General features: G+C 38.8%; 1 protein-coding gene across 4 annotated transcripts; it reads right to left on the bottom strand.

Moving 5' to 3' along the window:
• Positions 1–458: 458 nt before the first annotated feature.
• ECT2 (epithelial cell transforming 2) lies at positions 459–27,781 on the bottom strand. 4 transcript variants are annotated; one of them, XM_032698307.1, is made up of 25 exons: positions 27,499–27,625; positions 25,055–25,212; positions 24,071–24,150; positions 23,878–23,970; positions 22,808–22,990; positions 22,171–22,260; positions 21,523–21,630; positions 20,363–20,436; positions 20,109–20,239; positions 19,843–19,958; positions 19,591–19,653; positions 18,993–19,215; positions 17,391–17,527; positions 16,577–16,696; positions 14,830–14,898; positions 13,792–13,902; positions 12,728–12,824; positions 11,923–12,004; positions 10,910–10,988; positions 10,602–10,721; positions 9,178–9,316; positions 8,087–8,241; positions 6,058–6,165; positions 5,285–5,431; positions 3,189–3,649 (listed from the first exon to the last, which is right to left on the bottom strand). In XM_032698307.1, the coding sequence occupies exons 2-25, from the start codon at positions 25,182–25,184 to the stop codon at positions 3,344–3,346; spliced, it is 2,961 nt and encodes a 986-aa protein (XP_032554198.1). In that variant the 5' UTR covers positions 25,185–25,212; positions 27,499–27,625; the 3' UTR covers positions 3,189–3,343. The 4 variants fall into 4 exon arrangements, with proteins under 4 accessions (XP_032554196.1, XP_032554197.1, XP_032554195.1 ...); XM_032698305.1 differs by lacking the exons at positions 3,189–3,649; positions 23,878–23,970; positions 27,499–27,625 and adding exons at positions 459–1,997; positions 27,711–27,781; XM_032698306.1 differs by lacking the exons at positions 3,189–3,649; positions 23,878–23,970; positions 27,499–27,625 and adding exons at positions 459–1,997; positions 27,700–27,763.

The raw sequence follows: 27,781 nt of genomic DNA, 5'->3' as shown, positions 1-27,781 counted from the left end.
TTTGTGGATGGCTCCAACCTGCGTTCCAGGTTTCTTCCAGTCTCTTGGCCAACTGCTGCTTCTTGAATATCTCAGAGGTTTCTTCTAATTTTTTTAAGCAAGTAAACAAGTTATTGCTTCCTTATACACCACTCCACCAAACACCCACCCAACAGGAGACCCTTTCCTTTAACAGCTGCTCTTCAATTACAAGAGGCACCAACCTGCAGCAATGGTTAAGAGTAAAGATTCTTGTAGCCATGAGCACAGCTCACTGAACTGTTGGATGTTGTACCACCCACGAGAGGTAGTGTTTTAAATAAAGACAATCTTTTGACCTCCTCTTCCAAAATTCCATTCTTTCTGAATGAAAACAATTCCCCATGCTGAACCTGTGCTGGGTGACTCTGTAGCACAGAGGTAAGTGAACAAGACGTTATTCCAAAAATACTGAAAAAAGCAGAAATCAAGGACTGTTGTTGATTTTTAGTATAGTATTTATTGAATAGCTTATTTTCTAGACACTTTATCATGTGTCAGTGCATATTTAGCTCAGGTGCTTATTTTGAGTGGATAAGGACAAAAAAACCCCATGGATACACATATCCAGGGGAGAAATGTGAATATATTAAGAAAACCAAAATAAAAAAGACTCAGGCCTACCAAGTGGTATACTTTATTAGGAATAGCTATATAGATAATCAGATGCTTTGCTTTTTTTTTTCCATGTAAAAAAAGTAAACTTTCACAAAAGCCTGTTTAGCAAAGCCAGAAGCAGTGTTATTTTAAACAGTTTTATTTACATTGCTTAGATTGGCAAAAAGATATAAAAAACAGTGCAGTCTGACACATTCAGAAGCATCACTAGTTACATATAGATACAAGACAAAACACAGGTGGTTAAAAAGCAACCAGAAGCTGTGAACTCCTGCTAATACCAACAGTTGAACTGTTAATGAAATGCAGAAATATACATATTTAGATAGTTCTTGGGATAGCATTGCATTGTACAAACTGTTGAGAGATGAAAGAGGTGAACATACAGTTTTGAAGGAAGACATAAGTACAGGAGAAAGCCAGGTAAAAGCCTTAGGAGTATTACAACTGAAATTTGACACACCAGAATTGGACCCTCAAGTTACAATGTCACACCAATAATCCCATGCATTAAATAATGATTCATCAACCAACTACGGGGAAGGTGTGGGGCTTGGGGGTTTGGTTTTTTAACAGCCATAGTACAAGGGAGTGTAATTCTTTTCCTCAGACTTCTACTTCAAAGCAATTAAAAAGAATTCAATTAATCATTTTTGGTGGTCAAAGCTCCTCATTGCCTTTAAACTTCCTGTTCATATCACTGTGAGGCTGCAGGAGACCATAATCACAGAACTCAATTCTATTTAATTATAAACAACTACATTTATAAAATATCTGGAATAAGCAGCTGTACAACAGGTTAACTGTCATACTTGAAAGGTCAGGTACTTCATAATGCCTCTCCATTTAAGAAATCCACAATTCAAATATTAGAGTGCTCTGCCAATTGATGAAGTTAGGCAAGCATAAGAGTCATCCAAACTAGCAGTAAATTATGTGATCATCATCTTCATTTCAAGATCTGACAAACCAGTTTATTGCCTAGAGGGGACAATTTCCACAGATGAAAGTGTTTCAGTTATGTTGGTGAGAAAATAAATTTGTGCAAGGGAACACTGAGTTTAAATGAAGGCCAAGTCACTTATTCCACTGATCAGCTGATCTGCTTCAGTACAACTAAAAACCCCTTGTGATTAACTTAGTGTTATCTAACATTTTGCTAATCATGGCTAAGTGCTAATGACTAAGGTACCATTAATGTCAGTAACAGGTCAGTGACCAGCCAGCCGCTTGTCAGTCACTTCCACACAGCAGTGTCTTTTCAACCTGCTTCATATCAAGTGGGTTGTTGATCGGCTTAATGTGTGACTCCTCCTTTCAAAGATTGAGGGAAGGCTGACCAAGGAAGGAGAAGGAATACCCTGTTGGAGAGGAAAAAAAAAATTACTAATCATTTATTAGCCAATGTCAATAGTGGAGCAGTCATTTCTCAGCCTTGATACATCATACAAGGAATATGTGAGTGCAGAAGACCTTAAAGATCAGCAGCTTTTGAATTTAACGATTCAGCATTTCTAGAGTTAGAAAAGTTGAACACGTTTTAAAAACTGTGAAAGAAAGACTTTTTCCTTGTTATCAGCCTTGAGAGATTTGGAATGCAAGAACATGTTTTTGAAGAGTAGCTGTTAACTAAGTATTAGCATACATCCTGCATCAATCTTTTCGCAATAATAATCTCCCTCCAAATTGAAGGCAAGATACATTATGATAATCTCTTCGAGAAACAGAGCTCCCCTTAGATCCTACAACTTTCTGTATTATCATCAGCTCTGAGCCCCAGATGAGATGCTGAACACACGTCTTCTTGGCTGCAGAAGGCAATAGATACCACAAAGATTTGTCAAAGCTTGCTTTAGCTATGCCTGGATGGGCACATACCAGGCAAAAAGCTGACTTGCCTGATGCTGGGAGAATAAGCTGCTTCTGACACTTAAAATTACAGTGAAACCAACACATCAATATGTAGCACTAAAAGTAAACCTCTTTGGATTAGCTGAGATTTTATATTCTTATCACATTAGACCTCAAGATACTTCCACAAGCAATGCTCTGTTGCTCTTTACAGCACAGCCAAGCTTTTCAGCATATCAACAGGTCACAGTAGTTAGGCAGCTCGTGCCCTTGTGTGCTTCAAGAATCTTTTAAATAGGGATATTTGGGGCAGGTAAGGATATACCACTTCACTATGAGCAAGTCTTATGCCTATTTATGGCATGTCTTCTATTTGCACTCTTAGGGAATATTTGAAAATAAGATCCTAAACCCCTCTTTATAGAACAGCTCTTATTAGACTCTCAAGTATTTTATACCAGATATCTTTTCTATTTATAGATAAGGCTTTTACCACAGGTAAAATGAGCTGCTCAAGACTTCCCTGCAACCAAGTTAAAGTCCTCAGAACTCTGGCTAATGAACTACACTGCAACTTGGACAACTGAACCTGAAAGAGTAATTCAATTGTAGATAAATTAAAAAAAAAAAAAAAACCAACACAGAAAAAATAGATTTAAAAGGATTTGTGAAAGAATAAACTTTACACTCAGAACCAAAAAGAGAATTACACCATGTGTGAGTGTTGACTCCAACCATGTGCATTAGGACGTGTCAGAGAAGAGCCCAACACCATTTAAAGCACCCTGTGGCTTCCAGAGTTCTACAACTGTACCGTGCTCTCTTAATTTAGAGGAATCAAGATCTCTTGCTCACTTCAGTCAGGATCTGACGTACACAATTTTTCAGCACCATACTGGTTATTATCTCCAGCATCAGCACAAGTGGTAGTAATAATGGGGATAGGACATGGTCTGTCCAAGGCACGGCCATTTAAGCTTTCCAAGTTGGAAGAGGCTTTTTCTTGTGCAGCATTTGAAAGATGAATATTTGGAGAGCCAGGACACAGCACAGGTCGAGGCTTGGAATTTTGAGAGCTCCAATCAACAGAATTGGAGCGATGAACATGAAGAGCACATTTGACAGATCCATTTAGGCTGCATGTAGAAGATGAACGAGCAATCTACAATTAGGAAGAGGTTCAAGGGTTAGTCCAAACAAGAAAAATAACAAGCATCCAATCTTTATTGATATTTTTACTCTATAGGTCTTTCTACACCAAAAAATTTCCACTCAAGCACAGGCCAGGATTTACTTTAAATAAAATAATGTTTGAATAACAGCTTTGTAATAAACTCAGACAGGTTTCCTGCAGTTTTAGTTTCTTACTCAACAACTGCATTGGTATTCCAACTTGAGGGGCTGGAATCCAAACCCCTTGTCCCCTCAATCTTATCAGTCAACCAAAAAGGCTTTATGCAAGTTCAGTGGTGTGTGGGATTGGTTAAAAAAAAAACAAAACCCTCACAACACATGACCTGCTGCCAAGTTGCAGCTTAATACCACAAAGGTCCAAGAACTCTGGGAATAAACTGGAACAGGAACATAGTTTTACTACTGTAAGTTTCTATAATTTTGTGGGAAATAAGTATTTTTGTCTAGGGTAGACACACACAAAGATAAAAGCACATTACTTGCAAATTCATAAGAACAGATACAGTGCTGTATCAAAACGAAGACAATTAGAATGCAAAAACAATTGTTAGCATAATCATAATAAAAAGAGAAAAATCTCTCTCCAGAGAACTGGGCTACAGCCCCACTGGTGGTTTTCTTTATTTCCTCTGAAGCAAGGGAGTCCACTGTGATCCTTCCTCCCTTATTAATTCCTATTTTCTCATGTGGGGGAGAAGGGCAATATCTTTATGTTGTACAATTTAATGGACACTCAAACATACTGAATTATCTCAATATTAAGGTATTGACATATCAGGCAGTAGTAGAAAGATGAACAGGATTTCCCTTTCTTGGCCCCTCATCCTACAAACTACAAAGTAGGTGTTTACTCATTAGATTTACTCAAACACTAAAATAAAAGCAAAGATGATGAAAAAGTCCTCCACACCTAGTCTGCTTTACTAGATGATACTGGAAAATTGAGTTTGGCCTAATGTAGCAGAAGAAAGCTGCAACAGGCAGCCAGGCATAGCGGAAGAGTTGCATTATGTAGAGCAATATATTATTTTACCGAGTTTTCTTAAATACATACAAGGAGATAATTCCCTCGACTTTTTAAAAACTTGCACACTGCAGCATTTGTGTTTCTCTACCCTTACTTTCCAGTTGTTTGGTTTTTTTGGGTTTGTTGTTTGGTTTTTTTCCCCCCACAAGATGTCTGTCATCTTACTACTTTGATTGAAATGTTCAGTGTGTTATTCAGGGTTGTACACCACATTTTACACAGTGTTCAAAATCAAAAGCATGAACCAACATAAGACACTGGGTTGGAACTTTCTCACTCTCAGGAGAGGAAACATATTCCATCCCTGGCAAAAGAGATTGGTGGGGTTTTTCAACTCAATTATACGTGGCTACTCCCAGTTTCTAGTCCACGCAGTAGAGTTTTCTGCCTTTTCAGCATGTAAGGCTTCTCATTAAAGAGCTCTTGAAAATAAAACATTTATGAATGCAGTTAAAATTAACTTCTTTTCCCCCCACTGTGGCTCTTGAAGTTGTTCAAGGAAGATCAGCACCAGACATTAAATACCTGTGATCTTAAAAAGGTGACTTCTTTGGCCCGCGCAGCCAAGTCACTCACCGCTAACGACGACGTGCTCGTCAGGCGGCTGCCAATGTAACCCTCGTTAGCTGAGCTGGGGCTCCTTCCCTCTGTGGCGCTGTGGGACATCAAAGCCCTTCGGAGAGCTCGCTTCGGTGTTTTTGAGAAAGAGAACGCTCTTGTAACCTGAGGAGTTTGACAAGCAGTTACACACTGACCAAAAGCAGGCTGTAATGACTACTACCGTACAGGCTACTAATCGAATCTTGACCATCCACAGGATGTGTATCAAACGTTAACATGACTGTATCACAGCTACCAAACACACACCCCCAAAGTGGTCTGGCTTTGAAAGGCTCCACATCATCCTTGCTCTTCTCGCTTTGTCCAAATATGAGAACATGGCAGGGGGAGAGTAGGGCAGAGATTCAGGAAGTCAAAATAAGATCTAGTCAGCTAGGCTTCCCCACATCCCTTGGTCCTGCGAAGTCAGGCCCCCCTCCTTCAAGTTGCTCTCAATTTTGTATTTTTTTTAAAAAGATTTGAAGTATTAAAGAGAATAAGTTCCACAACGGACTCAAAAATGACTACATAATACTTATGACTGTAATACTTAAGACTATATACAGATATTCCAAAACCTTAAACACTTCTCACCTCCTTTCTTTAAGGAGCTTATACTTAAGAATTTTAGTTCAGACTAAGTTTTTCGTGTCACTACTGTAAGTACTACAAAACACTTGAAATAGGAATACTAGCACAAGTCTCTGACTAATATGGCTTTATAGTATCCATCTGTATTAGTATCTTACCTTTTTGGATGTTTTCTTTATCGCCCTGGATGCTCTGCTCAAAGTACTGTCCATATCTTTAGTATTTACTTCAACTGAGTCAGGGTCAGCAGTGTAAATGAGATTTTCCTGTAGACAAAAAGAGTCTTAATGGTCAAACATCAGAATTTGTCAAAATATAATTTTCCAGTTCATTAGATCAGATTTAGAAGTTTTAATTGCCATATTCCTCCATATTTAACTTTTCATATACAGTTCCGCAACTATTTGTCTTCAAGACATTTCATTAGATAAACTGCTGGTGCAATCAGTTTGTGAAACCACTTCATCAGTAGTTTTACATTTAGTTTGTCTGATTCAGTTTCAAGTCCACGGCTGATCAAATTAAAGGCAGTAGTAGTTCTGGAGCATCCCTAGGGAGCTTACTAGATAAACACCACTTTGTTTCACTGACACATCCAGCACACTTCTGAAGTGAAATCTTGATAGCTCCAGCTGTCAAACATTAAGTCTTTCAGCTTAAGGGCAATACATGCTGCAGAATAGCCAGAAGTTTTGGAGTTTTTTCATGCCTCATTCCTGAACTCCAGCAAGTGCAAAGCAATCTTTGGGTACCTACTTACAAAACTTGAGGGGCAGGGGAAGCACACATGGGAGTGGGAGGTTGCTGGGGTGATTTTTTTTTGCTGGTTTGTGTCTACATTTTGAGAAAACATAGTTTACATAAAATTTCAAAAGGACCCCAGACAACAGCTGTGTGGTTATTCCCAGGGTCTAAAAAAGAGTAGTCAAAGCCTTTGCTGCCACCAGGTGGTAAAGTCAATGTTATTTTACTCTCACATGATGCTATAAAACTTTTCAAAACCAGGCAAAAGTGCTTAAATTGAAGATCAGTTTGACATTGAAATCAGCAAGAAAGTATTATATAGCTGGAACAAAGCAGTAGTTACAGAAATTATAACTAATGGATTCAGCATAGTAGGTTACAATTTGTCAGCATATGGTTCTGAATGTCTTAGGTAATGATACATTTATTACATAAAGGTTTAATTTCTATTAAAAATCCAAGTTACATCTAACACAAGAGACTGAAGACAGGCAACAAACAGATTAAAGTAAATTAACACTTTAAAATCAGTACTTTTACTACTCAGTACCTAAAAAGGAAGGAAAACCACAGAGCCAAGTCTCTTATTCCTAAGTCCCTAGATCACAAGACAAACAAAATCAAACTCAGATGCTGTTTTCATTACTTAGTTACCTTTCCTGCAACAAGAATGTCTTTAAAAATCACAACCAAATAAGTGTGTACACTAAGAGCACACTGCAGAACATAAACCATTTCTAGTTTAAGCCAAGTAGTTTCAGCTATATGTACTGCACACATTTTCAGCAAATTTAGATGACTGATATGCATAGACTTTTAAATAATTAAAACATCAGCTGAAAGCCTCTTGCCCTAATTGGCGAGGATATTCTCTTCAAATCAGTGGTTTTCTGGCTGTGGAAAGCCCACACACTGAACTTCTAAAAATGTGAGGAGGCCGGTGTCTCCTTTATTTCATTGTTTTCTTTATTTCCTTGCTTTAACGTTGTAGGCTTCTGTCTATAGCAGGGAGATGCTTCATGTCTCTTTATGTTACAGTGCCCACATAGATAAGGTGCAGAACAAAGAACTCAATCTAACTCACAGTTATACCAAACCAAATGATTCATAATGCTGGGATTGTAAATTGAAACATAGCTGTGATAGAAGCAAGCTGAATACAACTCATTAGATCTACAGTGTAGAGTTTAAATTATTTATAATTAATTTGTGATGGTGAAAGGGTATGATTCTTGATTTTTAAGTACTTACTAGCTCCTGCAGAAACTAACTTCCAGGCTGTTTTTCCTTATCCACCTTTTAACCACTCAACTGCAGACATGCTAATGTATTCTGCTCTACTTCACCTCAAGCATGTCCACTATTATGCTCTTTAGCTTCATGTGCTTAAAACCAAAAAGAGAAAAATATTTCCAGTCAGCAACATCATTCCAGAGCACTTACTGCATCTGCTTTGCAAATAGTGTTGGCCACGTGCCGACACAACGTCTTCAGCCAGTCCTCCTTGCGAGGCTCTTCAGTTGTCATCTGGAAACTGAGCAGTTTGTTGTTGAGTTCTGTAGGTGGCCGCACAACCAAGGCAAAAGCTTTCTGGCAGTCTACAGTTTATGAAAAAAAGCAGGGGGTTAAGACAGAGAATAATAAGTTTTCACATAATTTAGGAAAGAACCTTCAGAAGGGTTGACCCATCTGCCAGGAGCTGGAGGTACAGACAATGTGATTTGGTGCAATGATTTTGTCTTTATTTACACAACAGCTGTTGTATCACTTACAAGACCACAGAGTTCTGTCCATAGCCGTCACCAAGAGTCTGCAATCAACTGTTCATGCAACAGTTTATTCCTACTCTAGACTGCAGACTAAGCAGCCTCGTGTTTACTACCTACCGTCTTTGCCGTTTCTTTTTTTAGTTGGGTTTCTATGTCCAGGTGCTTCAGAGAACACAAAGCAGAATGCAGGACGTGCATATCATCACTGACAGTGAAACACCGAATCTTTCTTTCTAGGGTATAGATCTAGAAACTGGTCTGACTAGGCTTCTTTGTAAGTCGCTATTCAAGGCTGGAGCAGGATGGCAAAGGAAACAGAGAAATCAAGTCATCTAATTCTATCTTTTAAGATGCCAAGCACAGCTCCCCCTGAGCATTATCAGCATTAGTTAAATGAAAATCTGGTTTCACACCAACAGCACTTGTCTCTGGCCAATCTAATGCTCTGGGCTGGAGTTTGGGTTTCTGTTTTGTAAATCCAGAGCTGTCAAGCGTTTAACTGTTTAACTCATCCTGCCATTTGGTTGTCTTACTCTAAGGCCATCTGCCAAATTCAGTTGCAGTGATTCTTGAAAAGCCAAAAGGTATCAGTGCAAGAAATTCTCAAGCTCACACAGAACTTCAAACAGAAGCTTTACTAAAATCACACACCTAACATACCATACAACAAATACACCTGCATTCTATCCCACAGCAGCTGAGCTTCATCCTTCATACTCTGAAACAGTTTTCATTAGCTACCACAGAACTTCAAAACACACAGACCTTCTGTCTCTCTGATGTCCAGGACTTTCTTGATCTGGGAGAGGGGCATGAGAACAACATGCTTGAGAGATGCAGGAGGCCTTGTGTGGCCATGTGGACTCTTGAAAGCTCCAATGACTTTATGCCGTTTCCTCGCGATCTGCAGTTAAATAGAAGTCAGAGCTGGAAGATCTCTTGGCATTACTTCCTTTTTTTATTCTTTTACCTTCTACTATACAGGAAGGCACAGAAACTCTTGCTACTGAGAATATTCTAAAGATTATTTTACTCTATTTACCACATAAATATTAAAGAAACTCACTTATCTCACTATTCACTGTCTACAGTTCAAGTGATCCAACAATATTTGTAACTTAACATCAACCCACTCAGCTGAAAAATAAAATAAATTTAAAAAAAAAAATCTAGAGGGGAAATAATTTTGCACTATAGACCTCTATTCTACCCTGCATAACAAATAAGGGTCCTTTGAAATCTAGCACAAGGAAGTCTAGATTTAAACAGAAAAGACAACATCTATATGCATGAACCATTTTAAGATGTGATGTGTTATGTTCTAGAAACATCTGTTACTTATGCATGCAGACATTGAGTGGGCTTTGTGGTGGAGGTTGGACATTTTTTAGTTCACATAAAAAAACATGCAAGGTACCTGTGTGATAAAGTAAGGCATCTTCAGTTGCTTGTCTCTTGTACAAGAGACAAGCCAAGAAGCTTTAATAAAAGTGGGTTTATTTTCCTTTCCTTCCCTTACAAAAAGCAATAAAGCTGAGTCAACTTGACTCCCAGGAAGACTTCCTCACTAGTCACTACAACAGGCTTTTGTCTTCAAGTGCTGTTTAATACAGCACTAATTTTGAATTATTTTAGAGTTGGTCTTTTATAAAGACAATGTTCTGCTGTGGACAGTAACAAGAACTTTCATAAGGTGTTCTTTACAACTTCAGGTTTCTCCACATGACTCTCCAAAACCCAGTTAGATTACTTTTCCCTCTAATTCTTCCTACTAGAAGAGTAGGATTTTCAGTCTAAGGCATTTAATATCTATTTACTTCCATTAAATATGACTAAACTTTAAAAAGACAAACAATCTGCTGAGCCAAGGACTCCAGCACTTTTTCATCCATTGGTACTATTCAAAGTCCTCTTCAGATAAACATTTATTTCTTCACATATTAAGTTGCTTTTATATTTTTGCTCTGGCTGAAAGACATTAAAGGCTACATTAACACCTCTCAACCATTCACACATGACTAGCTACTTGTGTTGGCTTATACAATTGCTAATGGAAAGGCACATGTTAAACTATCAGCAATCTGTGACTTCTACTTCAAAGGTTCTTAAATTTTACCTATTTATATTCATGTGTAGTGTCAAGCCTTTTATAACTCAGTTCATGAGAGATACTTATATAATCATCTTACCTCTAGGCAGTCGTTGAACAGAAAGAGTGTGACCTGTTCTCCCCTGTCACAGAGGTCATCACCAAGTGCTACGGTTTCCAAACGCTGAACTAAGCTTCGGTGAGAGGACAAGAGATTGGCCTGAGTGACACAAGCAAAAATCTCATTAAGCACTTAGTTCAAGGGCTGGATTACTGCTTGCTTACAGCTTAACGCTGGAAATCTGTTTAAACCAGCACCACTGCATTGTAACCTCACTCACTTTCACAAAGGGAGCAAAGAAGTGAGTGGTCATTTCACGGGTTTGCAGCTTCAGAGAAGTTACTCACCGGACATCCATCAACTTCATAAACAACGTCAAAGAACTGTCTTTGTGCCTCTGTTTTTCTTTTGTCTTCATTAATATGCCTAAGGAAAGCACATTATATTTATCTTCAATATCAAGCAACAGTAAGTTAATGTACTGCATTTCAGACATACAAAAGTAATAAAGCTAATAAAGCTAAACATTCAGAGATAGTTTACACAGCAGCACTGAAAAAAACAAAATCAGCCACACTTGCCCAAATGCCACACGTAAGCACAGAGGAAACTTCAGACCTACAACACTGTTCTTGTCACATTACCAGCAGTTGACCATCCAGTTAATACAGAATTCCCCTCCCGTGTCCTGTAAGATTTGAACCAGAGACTGATACAATGCAGTTCTTTGCAGCCTGCATTTTATCCCCTCAAACAGGACTTCAGTTCACCAAGTAGCAGATGTAAGAATAATTGGAATTTAAAAGTTGTCGTAGTTAAAACTGGACATTTACCCAATTAACACAGGAGGTTTCACTTCTGGAGATGTACACTACACTTCAGAAGAGCTGAGACTTAATCTGAACAACTTCAGCTTTAAGCTAATTAATTCATGGAACAGTGCCAAGAAGAGTTAATACAGGACTAGAGGAGAAATTAAATCTCCCACCAATAGTGTGTCCTGTCAGGGGATACAGGCAGAGAAGTAAGATGTAAAGACAAAACCCATCTCTTCCATTCTGGAGGGAACAGATAGAAATAAGAGTTGGAACAGAGCAGAGGACTCAGGAGGTTCAGCTCCCATCTGAGGCAGGGAGTCAGCAGAGGTTCAGGTACAAGTGCTGAGTAACAACATAAGACTCCTACAAAGCTCTGGCACAGAACACCAAAGTAACAACAGGGGCCGAAGGGAGGCTGAAGAACAAATACAATTATGTTTACTTAGTGTTACTTATGGCAACAAAACATTAACAGCAATTTAGAAGGAACAGAGATATCAAAATGCGTAACAGTGCATTTTTATAGAATGAGCACAACTTACGTCATCACTTCCTTTAATGATTCAATAGCTCTCTCTAGAGTTATTTTATCTGGGTTCTCTTCTGCTGTGTGTTTCTTAATATCTACAATTAAAGAAAAAAGAAACAAATAAGAACTCCTCCCATGTTACAAGCGCCTGAAAAGAAATACAAAAAACTCAGGTTTAAATTGTAAGTCAAATAAAATGACTGAAGAAATCAAATCTATCCTGGAGACCAAATAGCTCCGATGAAATGGGGAACTAGGCTGAGCAGCAATTGTCTTGACATCTCATTAAGAAAGAAAACTATATACAACACAAAAACCAAACCATCAAGCTATTCAAAATAAAAAAAAAATCAAGTTGAAGTGCAGAGACAAGCATAGAAGTCTTTTTGTACCTGAAGCAAAGGGTGATGGTATGGATTTTTTGTTATTATTTTTATTAACTTAAACATTATTACAGCAAGTGGCTGATACCAGGCAGAATATACGAAACTGTAAGCCTTGCCAATATGAATTGCTCTCTAGTTTATATTAGTTTCATTTGAATCTCAATTATATTCTTGTTTGAAGAGACAGAATTGTTGTCAATGCAAACTCTTCCTTTACCTGTATCAATATATCACACAAACATGTGAACAAATGAAATTTAGTCAAGAGAATGCAGTAGTGGGTCTCACTGAATACCAGCAAGCATGATTAACTCACAGAATCACACCTGTTTTGTACAAGAAAAGCAGTTGCTAATAATGACAAAAAGTATACATTATCTTGGTTTTAACACCTTCACAGACAAATTAATAAAAATTACATCACTAGATTACCATTTAGTAGTAGAGCAACACTGGGCAGCCTTTGAACAGGACGGATAAGGAGTTCAGCTAGACTTTGGCGGCCACACTCAGGTTTAGCTTGATTTATCTAGGGAAAAGAAAGTAAGAATTATTTCCTTTTTTTAATTATTATTCTTACAGACACACACAAAAAAAGCACAAGTTAGGAGAAACATTGTCTTCCTTGAAATTAGCATTGTTGTACGAGTTTGAGAATTGTTTACCACAAATAGTCATTAACAGACAATGTTAAAAAGTACATTATGTTCAAAACTGGTCAGTGGTTTATGTTCTCAGTATGTCTAGTTTTAAAGTGTCCATATCAATCCCCTAGTCTTCATTTCAGGTGCTAATGTAGAGTGGGACAGGGGATGGTCTGTTCTCTTATTCATTCCCCATCTTCTAGATGTCATTACTTGGGATGCAATTCCTAGTCCCTCAGAAAACACAAGCTGAAATCTGTCAGTTTGATTACTTGGTTATTTTGGAGACTTTTGGATACAGGAGTAAAAGCTACACTGCACTATTAATCAACTGTACACACATATCTGAAGAGCTCTAGAGTCTTAAGACTCATCTTTCTTTGAAGATCATCTTCCTGTTAGATCTCCACTGCTCGGCTCCTGTTCATTAATCACAAGAATGTTGAGAGATTCTACCTCCCTGGAGCTTCACAGTTGCCCACAGCAAGCTAAAAGCTACTTCAGAAATACAAGTCTTGCAAACACAGAGAGAACCTGTGAAAGCAGCAGCTCTAGTTGTCTTTACAGAAAAGAGAAGGCATGTATTGGGAGGAACTTTTTCCAGCAACAAATGCATATAATCAAACTACCTTGAAAGCTGTTTAACAGAGGAGGAACTCAGACCTCTTATGAAAGAATTTTATGAGGAGCTTGAGAGATGGAAGTTCAAATCTTTCCTATTTCTGTGTCACCAAGAGACGTCCATATTCCTCCAAGCTTTCAAAATTTCACATTCTTCCATCTACTGCATTAAGCAGTACATGGTAATGGTCCCCATGTTCTACTTATAGACTTAGTTCTGCAGGCACTTACCTTTAGAAAGGCATGAAACCTTGGCTTCTGTTTTTCACATCTTGTAATAGTCTCTTTGCTCATTTCAAAGAAATTCACAAATGGAGGGTATGTTTTCAACAAGTCTTTTGACTGAAAGAAACAACTGTTAGGGCTCCGTTTTCCATATTATGCAGCATTGTACATATGCTCATATGCCCTGAGCCATACAAAGCTGCTCAAAGGCACATTTCAAGAAAGAATAATAAAAAATGTGTTGTAAACCCATGCATGCTCACAGAACAAGTTAAGACACTTTTGCATGCCAGATGCCCAAGATTCAGTGCTGCTGATTAAATGCAGACTGTTCTCAGAAGCATCAAGCATACATGTGACAATCTTAGATCCTGCTGGGCAGCTCAAGTGGAAAGCAGATTCTCACCTAGCAAGAGGCTTTTGGTGAGAATTTTGGAAGTTTCAGACAGGTATTTTCTCCAGTTAATGCAATCACCTTTAGAAGACACCAAACCACCAGAAGCTATACCTTAGACTAAAAGCACAATTTAACTCAAAATCATCAGGTCAGCAAAATCACAAGATACCTAGCAGACTATTTATGTTAAAATGCAGTCCCACATGAGCTTTCCTGTTCTACGCATTCTGTACGTGGCAAAACAAGGAGTCCTTATTCACTTGCACATTCCAAGTCTTGAAGAAAGAACATGAGAAGTTTTCGTGAAAAGCAATTTTCCTGTTCTTTACTATTGATCAGAGGCAGTAGATAGCCGAGGGTACAGGAAGTGCCTTTTAATGTCTGAGTAAAACTCATGCCTGTAGTGTTGCAAATTATAGTTCTCAAACTGTAGCTATTTGTAGTTTGCTCATACCAGTGGACAGACACATACAATCCAGGTCAAGTTTCAGTGTATCATCTAACTCAACTGAAAAGGGTAAACAAAAAATACAATGATACAAGTTGGAGTTTTTTCTCAGTAGTGCTTTTCTTGTGTTTGGTGGCTCCTACAAGTTTGTAAGGCAAGATAATAGTTCTAAGCATAAAAAAAAGAAACAGGAACTTACATATTTAAGAATGATATCACCAATACTTTTGCTTTCAGTCCAATTTATCATAAGATCTTCCAGGTCTTCCTAGAATACATGCAGGAATGGGGGGGGTGGGAAGAAAACAAGCTGAGCATGAACTGCACAAAACTGATGAACACGATCAGTGTTCTGCCAAACACATACAATTAGGTGAGTTTTCATGCTGACAAAACAGACAATCCTAAAAGCTGTACAGCTTCACGTTCAGTCCCTCCAGTCTACTGAGGGCTGAAAACAAGAACCTCTGGTTTACTGAATATATAGTTCTAAATCAATGCAGGAAGAGCCTGGCAGTGTATCAGCACAAGCCAGCTCTGCAACAAGATGACACTGCTGCATTCAACACACAAGAGAACATATCCCAAAGGAATATTAAAAAAGGATACACAGAAGACAGCTGACCCAATTCTAATTAAGAGTGCACAACTAATCTAGGACTTTTAAGTCCATAAAATAGGATTGAAATAGAACTAGCATCAATCTCCTCACTTGCTACACCAGGGTGTCAAGGAAAGTGAGACCAAGCTGCTAAGCCTGTATCAGCTTGATAAGGATCAAGCTTATTCTCTGTCAGTTAATAACAGGGACAGGAGGACACAGCTGAAGGTTCAGGATTCAACTTAAGTGAAAAGGATTAATCATTAATATTGGTTTGTTGCTGCTCATATCTTTATGACACCAAGGATGAAGGAAAGCACAACTACACTTAAGCAACTCTCCCTAGAGTGCATGCTGCAGGTGAATCCCACCTGGCACATGGACACACATGTTCTGTTTTCATCTCAGTCTCAATGGGCAAACATCAATACCCAGTGTGAGTAACCAGACTGGATCCCAGCAGTTGGAAAATAACCAACAAAAGAACTCCCACAAACAAACCACTGAGTTGCAGGAGGTCTGCAAGTCCCTCTATTTTAAAAGCCTACTGTGAAATGCAGCCAGGAACAGACATATGCCACAATTTGAAAGAGATGTTATAGATCCATATTTGAGGAAGATTTGCATCATAGCCAATTGTGGGACCCAGAGATGGCTTCAGAGAGCACTTGCAATCCAAACCCAACTATAAAGAAACCCTCAAGAAAACAATCTTATAGGGAATTCTAATGAGTTCTTGTTAGGCCTCAGTACCACCAGGTCAACTCTTTCAGAGGTTGAAGTGCAAGACAGTTTAATAGGCTGGTAGTTTCTGAGAACTGACTTAAAGCCACTTAAGGAGGGATTAGTATTTCCTACCAAATAATAGAAGTCTCCTTATGCAAACATACCTAAAGCCAAGGAAAACACCAAATTTTTGTTTTGTTGCTTTTGGTTTTTTTTTTCTTTTTAATTGCCTAGATTTAGCTATCCTTCCAAGAGTCCTTGAGTACAGCTTTAATAGAAAGGTACGTGAGCATTTGTGAGTCAGATTACAATTTCATACCACTGAGCCTTTTGACCAGTTTTGTATCAGTTACAGAAAACCTCCTACAGAAAAAGGTATTGAAACGGGGAGAGGAGAAGCCAGCTCACAAATGTATTAGTTACATATATCAGACTTCAGATATTTTAAAAAAGCATTAAAACTTAAAGAATACTTTGGATTTGCACGTAATTCCATAGGTTGAACAGTATGTAACACGAGGTAGAATCTACACCTGTCCAGCAGAACCAACTGAAAACATGCAGAAAAGATTAAAAGTCTCTGTGAAAGCTTCCCCTGAGGGGAGAAGTTGCAGCTTGCCTTGATTTTAGTGTGCACATCAAGAATATCTGGAATGCTGCCGAATATGGTCTTAATCTCTTCCTGTGCAAGGATTGGTCCCCCAAGTTGTCCTTCCTTCTCCAACGGAACTTGAAATAACTGATGAATTAAGAGAAAAAACATTAATGCCCTCCCAACTGCCAAACACTGTGTTAGAAAGTCATAAAAGCAACAGTGTTTTCCTTCCAGATCAAAATTTCCTGCAGTCACAAGCTTGAGATGCCCCCACTTAGCCAGACTGGGTTATGGAGGTGTGGTTTTAAGATACAAACATCTAGTTTGATATATTGCTACAGCATAAGCCCCTTTCATCTCCTTTTCTACTCACACACATCTTGGCTCATTCTTTAAGCAGATAATCAGCTGCAATGAAAATAAACTTTCAAGAAATTAAGCTCTTCCTGTAAGCTGTTTGCTATTATGTCCTTCCTGAAATAATTTTTAAAAAAAAGGTTTTCCCCCCTGCCATCTCTCTCTATTCACTAATATCTAAAATATCTGAGTTGTGAAGATCCTATTTTCCCAACACTTGCAATTTCCATATAAATTGCAATTCCACTGCAGATGCCAGATTAGAAATTGCATTTTCCAACTCCTATTATTAACAGACACTAAACATTTTTATGTTTGAAAAATTACACGAGACTGTTTACACTGTCATTTTTCTACGAACCTTTGATGCATCCAAGACACCCCCCCAAAGGCCTGGAGATCACAAGTTGAAAACACTAATTGATGTGAACACTGGATGTCTTATCACAGTTAACTTGGACTTGCTTTAAAACCAGCTTACCTGAATGATTGTTGTTAGAATATCAACATAGTTACTTTCTGTCTGATACAATTCCTTTGCAACCTGCCATCTTGCAGACTGCTTTAGTGGAAGAGGAGTTGAGTTTTTGGAAGGTCTTGCACAGGATTTTGGTGTTTCTGATGAAGACATATTCCCAAAAGAAAAGAGAGCTTCATTACAATAGAGTCCCTAAAAAAAGCTCAGCCTCAAAGACAAGAAAAGACACTTTTCAGAATTTTTAAGTGAAGACAAGTTTGGTTTTTTTAAAAGGCTATTTTGTAGATTATTCTATAGTTATCAGGGCTCTTGCTAGAAAATGGCTTTCTTTATTACAGCTTAATTATAGAACAACAGTAATATATTATTCCTCAAAAGTAGACTGAAACTAATAAGCTATTTATGGCCAGGTCAATAACTTGACCCTTTTATTAGTACTTCATTTAGTAGGAAGTGATGATTAGGTGCTGAACATTATTTACCCACACACTATGTGCAAAAGTACTTTCCTACTTTCACTTTGTCATGAGAACAATTGTCTCTCAGATGCCTACCATCCTTGCATGAGGTGTGCATCACAAAACCTTTTATTAAAATCAGTCCTTCCATGAAACATATCTCATGTGTGGGGGAAAGACAAGAGGTAAAGCCAAGGAGCAGTTCATAGGTTTTAAATGCATATTCATGTATTGGACCTCACAGACCTTTACTGAACTTTTTGGATATCAAAGTTCATTACTGTCACAGTTACTATGAAATAAGTACCTTACCTGTTGCTTCCAAAATACCACATTCTGAGACTGTCTCCTGCTGCTGTATTAGAAGAGAACTCCATACCAGGGGTAATAAGAGTGCTAGTGTCATCTAAGGCTGATCTTTCCTGAGTTCCTTCTTAATTGTTACTTACAGGTTGTGCCTCATTAAGAGGCACAACCTTATTTGATTTGATTTTGCCTTTTTAAGGCAGTAGTAGCTCCAGATACCTCCTCTCTGTGATGGAACTGGGGCTTTTTAAAACACTTGGGTATTCGTATTTGACTAATCTCTTCCACAAGAATCACATGTAGAGATATTAAAACTTTGTCCATTCACTCAAAACCAGTTGATTACTTATATTCCTGGGAAATTTTAAACATGATAGTTTGCTGGCACAAATAGTGTTACCTCAACAGAACATTTCAAAGACCTAGGAGTGGGCTCTGCAGGAATTTTCCCTTTAGTTCCTCTAGAAAAGAATCTTTGTCCTCCTTCCTCCAAGTATCCTACTGGAGAGTATTTTAGATTATTTACTGTTGCCTATGTTGCTTATTTGCTACAGACTTCCAGCAGAGTATTTGAAGCATTTTGGAATAACAATGGACTGTACTTCCTATTTATCAAGTCTATACCTTTTCCTTCAGATATGAATGTGCTTACTGTGATGACAAGAGGCCTCTGTCTGAACTCTTCACTCCAATTCTTTCTGCACACTTCGAAAAGGCAAAAGCCTGAAATTACTTAGCAAATCTTTAGCAAAACCTGTAAGACTTCCCTTCCACTACCATTTCCGCTTGTATGCCAGAGCTCTTTAACATTCTGTGTCTGAATGGCAGTTTTTAGCTCTACCTCCATTGGTGGTGCCTGACTCCGGAGTGTTGGAAATATCCAGCAAGGACCCAATGGAGAGTGAGTGTTCAGCTGAGGGGCGTTTCCGGGGAGGGAACGGGGACACGTCTGTTTCCCTGGTCAGTTGTGCAAGAGTCTCCTTCAAACGGCGCCTTTTGCGGTTGCTGTTTGGAGTGTTCAGGGAAAGCAGAGACACGGACTTCTTGAAGTCAGGACTCTCTGACTGCAGTAAGAGAAAACTCAGTTTAGTGGTTTTATCCACTGTGTCCAGTTCAACTCAGTGCAAAGACAAGTTAATTGCAGAGATCAGCACGCAACACAAAAAGAAACTTCTTGGGAGAAGCTGATGGAAAATGAGTGAAGCCTGGTTTTCTTTCCCCCCTTTCTATATTCAAAACCACAGTAGTATCTTGTTTGACTTCCCACCTTTGGGAAGTAGAAAAAGGTTTTTTCCAAATTATCATTCTATGTATAAAATTTCTAATGGATTATCTGGAACTTAAATGCTGCGCTAAAACATCTGATCTCTGGCCCCACACATACTACTGTGCATGTTAATTTTACCACCAAATACATTGTGGAAGAGAGTTCAACATACCTTCTCAAATAAATACATGGACTCTCCAGCTCTGGCATCCATTTGAATGCTTCCCCAAAACCACTAAAGGAAAAAGAAAACACACATTAAGAACACATTACAGAGCTTCACCCAAAGTTTAAAATATTCAAAATAGTATATAATAGTAACACAGTTGGTACAAGAGATATTTTTTCAGAATAAGCCACTTGTCTGCATTTACCACGTAAAGTACTACACAGCAGGATTCTTTCGAGACTTTCCAGCACTAACCTCTTGCTTTACAACATAAAGTTTTCCTAAAGGTTCAAATGGAAGATCTTTTACTGTACTTTCTTCAACCACTAAGTGTGTACATCTTTCATCACCAACAGGTAAATAATGTCCTCCTAGATTAAAAAAAAAAAAAAAAAAAGGCAAGTTAGCAAGAGCAAAAACATTATTGTTAGAAGTTAGTATCTCACTTGATAGTTCTGTGGCACCTATCATTATCATAAACTCCACCCCATTCTTCACACAGGTCAATTCTCATGAACAACCTTGCATTTCTGTCATTTCTTCCATGTTGGCTTTCTCATCATCAGAGAATCCCAGGAAACTTAACATGCAATCCTGGAAGGGAGGAACCTTGAACTGACTTCTAAAGTCATCATCAGCCGCACAGAAATCACTGAAAGAAAAAGGGTGCACAAAAAAGTCACTAAATCAGTGCTATGGCACTATTTAAGCAGAAGCTCACACACTGCAGGTGAACAGGATGCAAGGTGAAGGCTGAAGGAAAAGAAACACCTACATTTCATTTCTTTTCTCCCAGGCCTTATAAATCCACTCAGTTTTCATGATAGGAACACCAAGGCTTACAGCAATCTACAAAACAGGAAAAGCATAAGTTGTACCAAGTATTTCCATTTAAATCTTTCCCATGTCAAGAAAAAATTGTAACCTTCCTTTTACTTTTCAAGACAGATACTGCAAAAAGCGAATATACTCCTTCAAGAATTACATCCAACTCCTCAGAGTTAGCATGTATGAATTCAGCGAGTAAGAGATCAGATCAATAGCTCTTTTGACACTTACTCAAAAGTGCACCATTTTGTTAGTCTGATATCCTTCATCACTCACAAAACCACAAAATCAAATCAGTGTTCCAGGGGAATATGGGACCTCTTTTCTGCTTTTCATACTTTGTATGAAGACAAACATCCCAGCCTGCTTTATCAAAGAGAAAGTGACTCTTCCAAAGGTAACTGTCATGACAGAGATTGGAGAGTTTTCACACTTTTTTCCCTTTGAGTTGGCAGAAAAGAGTGTTTGAACAGAAAGTAGGACTTCTCTTCCAACAGAAAGTTTAAAAAGAAACTAGAAAAAAAGCAACAGCCTCCTAACAATTCAAACAAGGGAGAGGTAAGAGTCATAGACACTACAAAAACCTATTAAAATTTATTTACTTCTAAACCAAACATACATGTCCTGAAGGAGTCCCTTTTCATACCAGAAAAAGCACACTCATGTCTATTTATACATAAAAGAACACTTGAATCCTTATCCATGAGTTAAAAATCATTTTTAAAAGAAGTTAGTAGTAAAGTTTATGGCAATTTGCCTTGAAGTTTATTGTTTGGACAGACAAAAAAACAGACACGTTGATACATAAACACTTGTTCCTCAATGTTTTAAGTGCTGGTAACATCAGTAGTTAAACATTTTGAATCTTGTTATTTATGATACTTGTCTATTTCCAAACCTGTGCATTCAGGCAATTTATGTCATTTAGATCTCCAACAGAGAGAAAAATATGCCAAAGCTCAACACCAGATGGAGATCAACTCACCATTACAAGTTATTGCTGTTAGTACAGGAAAAAAACAGCAGCCTAGGAGCTGAAGTATAATTAACAAACTCAGTCTACAATAGCCAAATTCCAAAAGTTTCCATGAACTCAAGCTTACATACTCTGAATTTGTCTCCGTGTGTTGAGTTCGCCACCAGGTGTGTAACTTTTGAGCTGAAGTCCCTTCGAATAATTCCACCCATATGATGAACCAAGGTCACCAGCTTAACCTGAAAAATAAAGATGAAAGTTTTTGAGTACCTTTTGAAGAGTGAGAGCAGCATAAAAAGCAGTTTACAAAGTAAGCTACAAAAGATTACATTAAATGTCTAAGAATAGAAATACTCTGTTCTTAAAACAACTTGTTCACATCTGCAGAAAATACAGTTGATATGTCAAAACAACTATTAACATCTCTTTTTATTTCAACATTTAATACAGCCTCGCTATGTTGTTTGAAGAAGACTGTCCAAGCCACCAGTATTTTCAGGATCATCACACATAATGCCTTCACCTTTTCACACATAATAGATTTGAAGCATGTTTCTCGTTGATTTAGGGTTAGTTAAATTTGATCAAGAATTGACTAACACTGAGCATAGGCTTCTGTTTTGGGATTTTCTTTACCCCAAACAAAGACTTGGAGCCATATTCCCACCCTACAAGCTCAAGTCAGGGTTTACCCTATGGGTGATAGAACAGAAGAGTATCTTGAAAAGAAACTTGATATATAGTTTTACCAAATCAAAGAAAAAAAAAAAAAGTCTTACTAATTCTTCTTTCTTTCTGAATCCTGTAAAGCACAGTACCAAGTTCAACATACTCGCACAGTACAGTGGACGACAGGAGAAAGGTAAAGGCTGAAATAAAAAGTAAGCTTATTAAAGGGAGTAGTATGCTGTTGACTAAAGTTTTCACATTACCTTTAATACAGTACTGTTATTTCTGGCATTAAAAATGCACCAGACACTAGTCCAAGCGTTCAGTTATACCTCACCTCCAGGCCTGTCAGCATTCTGATAAAGTAACTAGAGCATCCCCAAGTTCCACAGGTAGCATTCCATCCTTTTATTTCCTCCCCAGTCCATCTACTCTATGTGACAGCTTTTGCAAATATACAGTGTCTGCTGGAGAATCACTTGTATGATGCCTTTCCTAATAGCACAATCCCAACTGGTGGTCAACAACTCCCACAACTACTGTAGTAGCTGCAGCCTTACTGTCTGCCAGTGCTTACTCACTACATGAAATATTCTAACACAGTATAGGAAACTTGGTTTTTCTTAAAATTCTCTCACTAGGAATGTTTATGATTGATTAGAAAACAGAGATTTTATCTTGAACACTTAATATTTAGACCTCAAAGCAGCAGAGAACACTCAGCTCATTTCACCAGCCAGCACATACCTCTCCCTTCTGTGCACAGTGCAGTACGACCGGTGGTCCAATGACTCGGCAGTCGGCTTTGCAAAGGTTGGGAAAGATGGAATCTTGGAAGTCTGATACAACGAAGACAGTCTCAAACTCAGGGGAATCAGAATCTCCAAGCTCTTCTATTGTGTCTGTCTTTATATAAGGCACTTTAATTTCCTTAATGTACAGGGATGAAAGAGAAAGCATTATTCAGGCAACAGACTTGCACTAGTGTCAAAATTCAAATGATTTTTACTTCGGCCCATTAGAAAAAAGTATGATTCAGATTTCAGAGGCAGACTCAAGATTTGTGAAAGCTGAATGCACAAGAATATTATGCATAAGAATATCTCTAGCATAAGAATAGCTATGAACTGCTGAATGCTTTAAGATTGAATGTCTTAAAGCAATTCCTGTTGCTTTAGCAGTTTATGTATCAGTTCACATTGATAATATAGGATTGGAAATAGCCAGATAGAAAGAAAATCCCTAAGCTCAAAACATAAATGAAATTTCAGACTGTCAGAACAGCTTAAGGTACTTTGGGATGCTACTAAAAAGTAGCACCCAACTTGCAACAGCAAGCTCTGCACTGCAGAACATCTGAAGAATGGAAAAAGATTTTGTTCACTGTTTGGTATTTTAAGGGGTCTAAAAATTTAGTCCATTCCAATTTCAGCCAACAGTTAAAATCTTTTTTAATGTTTTTCACACCAATAGATGTAGAAGCATTTCTCGTACTTCAATTTAAATGCAGCTTTCAATTGAAAGAGAAGTCAATTGACAAAGTCAGTTCATAGCAAAAACTTATGTATTGGCTGAATAAGAGCATGCAGTTGGATGTCTCCATGGATAGTTCTACCACCCTGTTAAAAAACACCACTAGCTAAGAGCTGCAAGTATTATCTCCATATTTAAGAAAGCGTTTATAAAAAAGTGCTGTGACACCGTGAGAAACATTACAGCATATATTGTGACCACTGTGCCCAAATTAAAGCGTGTGCACACTTCAGTCCCAGTGAACATGCTGCATGCAATTACATGTGCTTAATTGCATGACATACCATATGGATAATACTTTTTATTAATTTTTCTTCTGCTTTATCAGGACTAGCTTTCTTTATCTTTATAACAGGCACTTCCATTATCTTAATGCTCTGTGGAAGAGGAGAATTTAGTACAGAAGCAAACTGGTTACCAGAAGTCTAAAGGCATGACATGTCATTCCAGCAACTGTTTTATCTCAGACCCACATACCTCCAAGGCTTTCAGAAGCTCCTCACATTTCCCTGCTTCCTGAACCAAAACCACTCTTGTTTCTATTTGAGGCATTTCTTCTGTTTATAGAGAAACAAGGGTAATATTTGTGTTTAACAGAAAAATCCATGTTAATTCTAAACCAAGCAATAACATATAGAAGAATACAGGCAGCCAGCATCCTATCAAGATACCTTATTTATCAGGAACAAGCCTGACAATAAGTGTTACCTCAAGAAGCGTGTCCTTTAATTAAGACACACCCAATTGACTTACAGCCTAAACTTTCTAGTATGAGGCAAAACAATATCCTGTAATCTACACCCAGTTACCTTACAGTCAAACCCAAAAACTTACTGACTTAATGCTTCCAGCAGAATTAGATACCAAGACTTGCTGGCAAACAGATAGCTAGTATCTTTGTTCTTTGTCTCCATGTATTAACAAGCCTTCAAAATACTAGAAGGAAGGGACAAGTGTTGCCTCCATGTCATTTGCACCAAAAAACCTCCACTAAATTTTGGCTACTACATTGTAGGAAAACAAAAATATCTGTTGTTGGCTTATTAATTTCAAGAATTGCTTTTGAATTAATTTCAGGCTCAGGACTATTAATCTGTCTACCTCATAACACCTATTAATCTGTTTACCTGTACACAACAGAGCAACTCTAGTTTCCAAACACTGGTGTCAAAATGCCACCTGGAATGATTTATTCCACAGAAGAGGCATCAAATGGAACTGACAGCTTTCTGCTCAACAGCCAAAAGACTCGCTTGATTTGGGCTGTAACCCCAAATTTTTATAACAAGACGAGTTAAAAAAATAAGACAGTCCCTTTGTTGATGAAAGGATACCAGATCAGCACCCTTCTGGCTACTCTACAATTCTGGAGCTCAGCAAAGCACTTTTGGTTTTTCAAAACTACAAAATACCTACAAAGTAATCAATCATTACAGTCTTAAAATAAGCTTCCCCCATTACCTTCAACATCCAAAACAGACCCAGGAAACACATTGTCTTTGGAGGTTTCTATAATTTTTGAATCAAGAACAGAAGAATCAGCCAAGAGGCTCCTCCCAGTCTCAGACACCAGCGTGCTGTTGTCAGCCATGATTATGCCTTGCTTCTCTCTTCAACAGCTGGAAGGCAGAGGGGCTAAACTGAGTTAAAACTGCAAAAAGTTCATCAATAAGAGTCCTATTACTCAGGCAGTCAGAAGTAACCTCAGAAAACAAAACATTCAGACTATTACTGAACTCCCACTCACATTGATAGAGAAGTTCTGAAAGAGCATCAGGAGCCACACAGTTGATAAAGGACCAACAACACATCTGCTACAGAAATGGTAGCAGATTTTGCACAGAGAGCTGCAGAGTAACTTCAGATCTAAACAGCAGGGAAGCATTAACTAGTGTTCACTTAAAAACGTTTAACCACAAAGCATCAACAAAATAAAAGCATTTGTTCCCTTCAGTGACAAACTATTGTAAGCTAAAGCTGAGACCAAGACTAGCATTGCTGAAATGAAACATTAGCAGAAGAATTAAGGCAGGCAAAGCATCTTGCTAAAATTTGATTTTTCACGTGAACTGGCCAGAGACATTGCAGGTAAAAATGAGCACCCAGAGAGTAAAACAGCACTATTTACTCACAGAAAAATTAAAAATGCATGAGAGTCTCTACAAAGTTAATAAGCATATACATGTCTATCTGTATAGTCTAGTCTATTGTTCTGCATTAACTGTAATATAGTAGAAGTATCCATTGTCAGATAAAGAAGCTTTTCACAGACACAAAGTATCTGTGCTCTCCCCGCCTATCAAACCTGTCTGAAAAGGCAGAATTCTTAATCCTCTCACATTTTGTGCAGGTACCCACCTGAATCTTGTACCAGAGAGTTTGCTCTAAGAGACCTGCCCAACATGCAGCACATTTTCTCTGGCACGTGAAGCCAACAAGCTGCATTTCCTGTGATTCATCACATACCTAGATTTCAATATTTGCACAGTGATATCACAGGTTATCCACACCAGCAACTGCAGCTGAACTGCTGTCGCACAATAACCCTTTGTAGCACTTTAATTGAAGTTACAAGACAGCAACCACCTAAATGCTACATAAAAACACTGCCTGAAAGAGGATTCTTGAGGTAGGAAAACCCCTGGAGAACAGCACATGCTATTTTTCGAGTTGTGTAATGACCATTCGATTACACAGCAAAGTCAGAAGAGCAAAAAAAAACAATGGGCATTTTAGCATAATGGCAATACAGCAAAAACTCTTCCAGAGTGTAGGAGATCACATTTGGGACTCTCGGAAAGGATTCACGTTTTCACAACACCGGTAAGTTCCTAATACAGTGATGAGTAATAAGTCAACACCACAAATCTATCATAATTCGAGACAAATTCAGTTACCAAATCTGCCATCTTAGCTTCAATTTCGAGGTCCCACACAGCTGTGCAGGCTCCAAGGAATTAAGTTTCCTTAATTAAGTCCCCGTCACCCACCTCGTTTATCTCAGAACAGCTTAAGACAGAGCAAGAGCAGAAAGCAACCTTAACCATAAAGTCTTTTAGGATCACCTGTCCAGGTTATAATGTTACCACCAGGAACTATCGTACAAGTACATCTTTGGCAGTAAGGGCAAAGGGAAACATAATCTTGGAAGATTCAAACCATGTTGTTAGTAAGGATTACCAACAGAAGAGTTAAAAGTCTGACACATCAGCATAGTTTCCATCATGCTGTTATTGTTATATCAAATAACATGTATACAAACTTACAGAGAACTTCATTGTATCTTTGGGATAAGCCAATACTTTGGGCTGCGCAGTGATTTTCTTTAGGGCTTTTCCAATTTATTTATAAGGTTCCCTCTGGGTGTACTTTAAAAAATACTCCTTGTTTTAATGGTCGCATAATAACTAAAAACGTTACACTGGTCACTAAACTTAAGGACTGAAAGTGCCAGGACACAAAGGAGAACAAACAGCACACAGAGACACGAACACAGCAGTTTTCCCTCACATGAAGAGCGAAAGACAGAACGCCATCATTACAGAACGCAGGCAGACAAAATGTTCTCACAGCATCGCACATAAACCATCGCCCTACAGCCTGCAGGAAGCCTGAAGGCCACACAACACCCGCTCACCAAAACTCGTTTGTTAAAGCAAAAACAGGACATTGAACACCTCCCAAGCTGCCATTTCTCTCCCGAGGAGCCGCCCAGGAGGTGCCCGAGCCGCTCTCTCGGCAGGTGCCGGCGGGCTTGGGCCTCCGCTCCGCCCGCGGGGAACCTCCTGAGGGGCCCCGGAGCGGCGCCGGGACCCCGAGGCCTCACAGATGCCCGGGACACCGGCCCTGCCCGGGCCGCCCGCACCCACCGCTGCCCCCCACACCGGGCTCGAGTTCGAGCTCACCACCGGCGCCGCCCGCTGCAGTCCGCCATGAGCGGCCGCCGCCAATTCAAAAAGCGAGCCGCCGCACTCACGGCGCCACCCATTGGCTGCCGGCCCCCCCGCCCCTCTGTAAGCCACCATCTCATTCGCCAGCACCGCAACATGTCCCGCCTCCTCCCCTCCCTTTTCGGGCAGCTCCCCTTCTCAGATTGGGTGTTGCACCTGCCGCTCACACTGGGCGCGCTCCCATTGGTGGTGGGAGGTTGCCAGGCAGACGGGCAGCACTTGTTGCGGTACCGAGCGC

Source organism: Chiroxiphia lanceolata, chromosome 10 (assembly GCF_009829145.1).
Source record: "Chiroxiphia lanceolata isolate bChiLan1 chromosome 10, bChiLan1.pri, whole genome shotgun sequence".
Classification (NCBI taxonomy): Eukaryota; Metazoa; Chordata; class Aves; order Passeriformes; family Pipridae; genus Chiroxiphia; species Chiroxiphia lanceolata.
The sequence above is the reverse complement of the archived record's forward strand: the minus strand, read 5'-3'. Positions and strand labels throughout refer to the sequence as shown.

Bases quoted from the DNA above. Each gene is read 5' to 3' on its own strand.
- ECT2 (XM_032698307.1), bottom strand. From the start codon at position 25,184: ATGGCTGACAACAGCACGCTGGTGTCTGAGACTGGGAGGAGCCTCTTG. The intron at 20,240-20,362 runs GTAGGTGTTTCT...TTTTTCTTTCAG, and splicing joins TGGGAGAAAAGAAATGAAAT to TGATTTCTGTGCGGCTGATG. The intron at 10,989-11,922 runs GTAAGTTGTGCT...TGCTTTCCTTAG, and splicing joins TCATTAAAGGAAGTGATGAC to GCATATTAATGAAGACAAAA.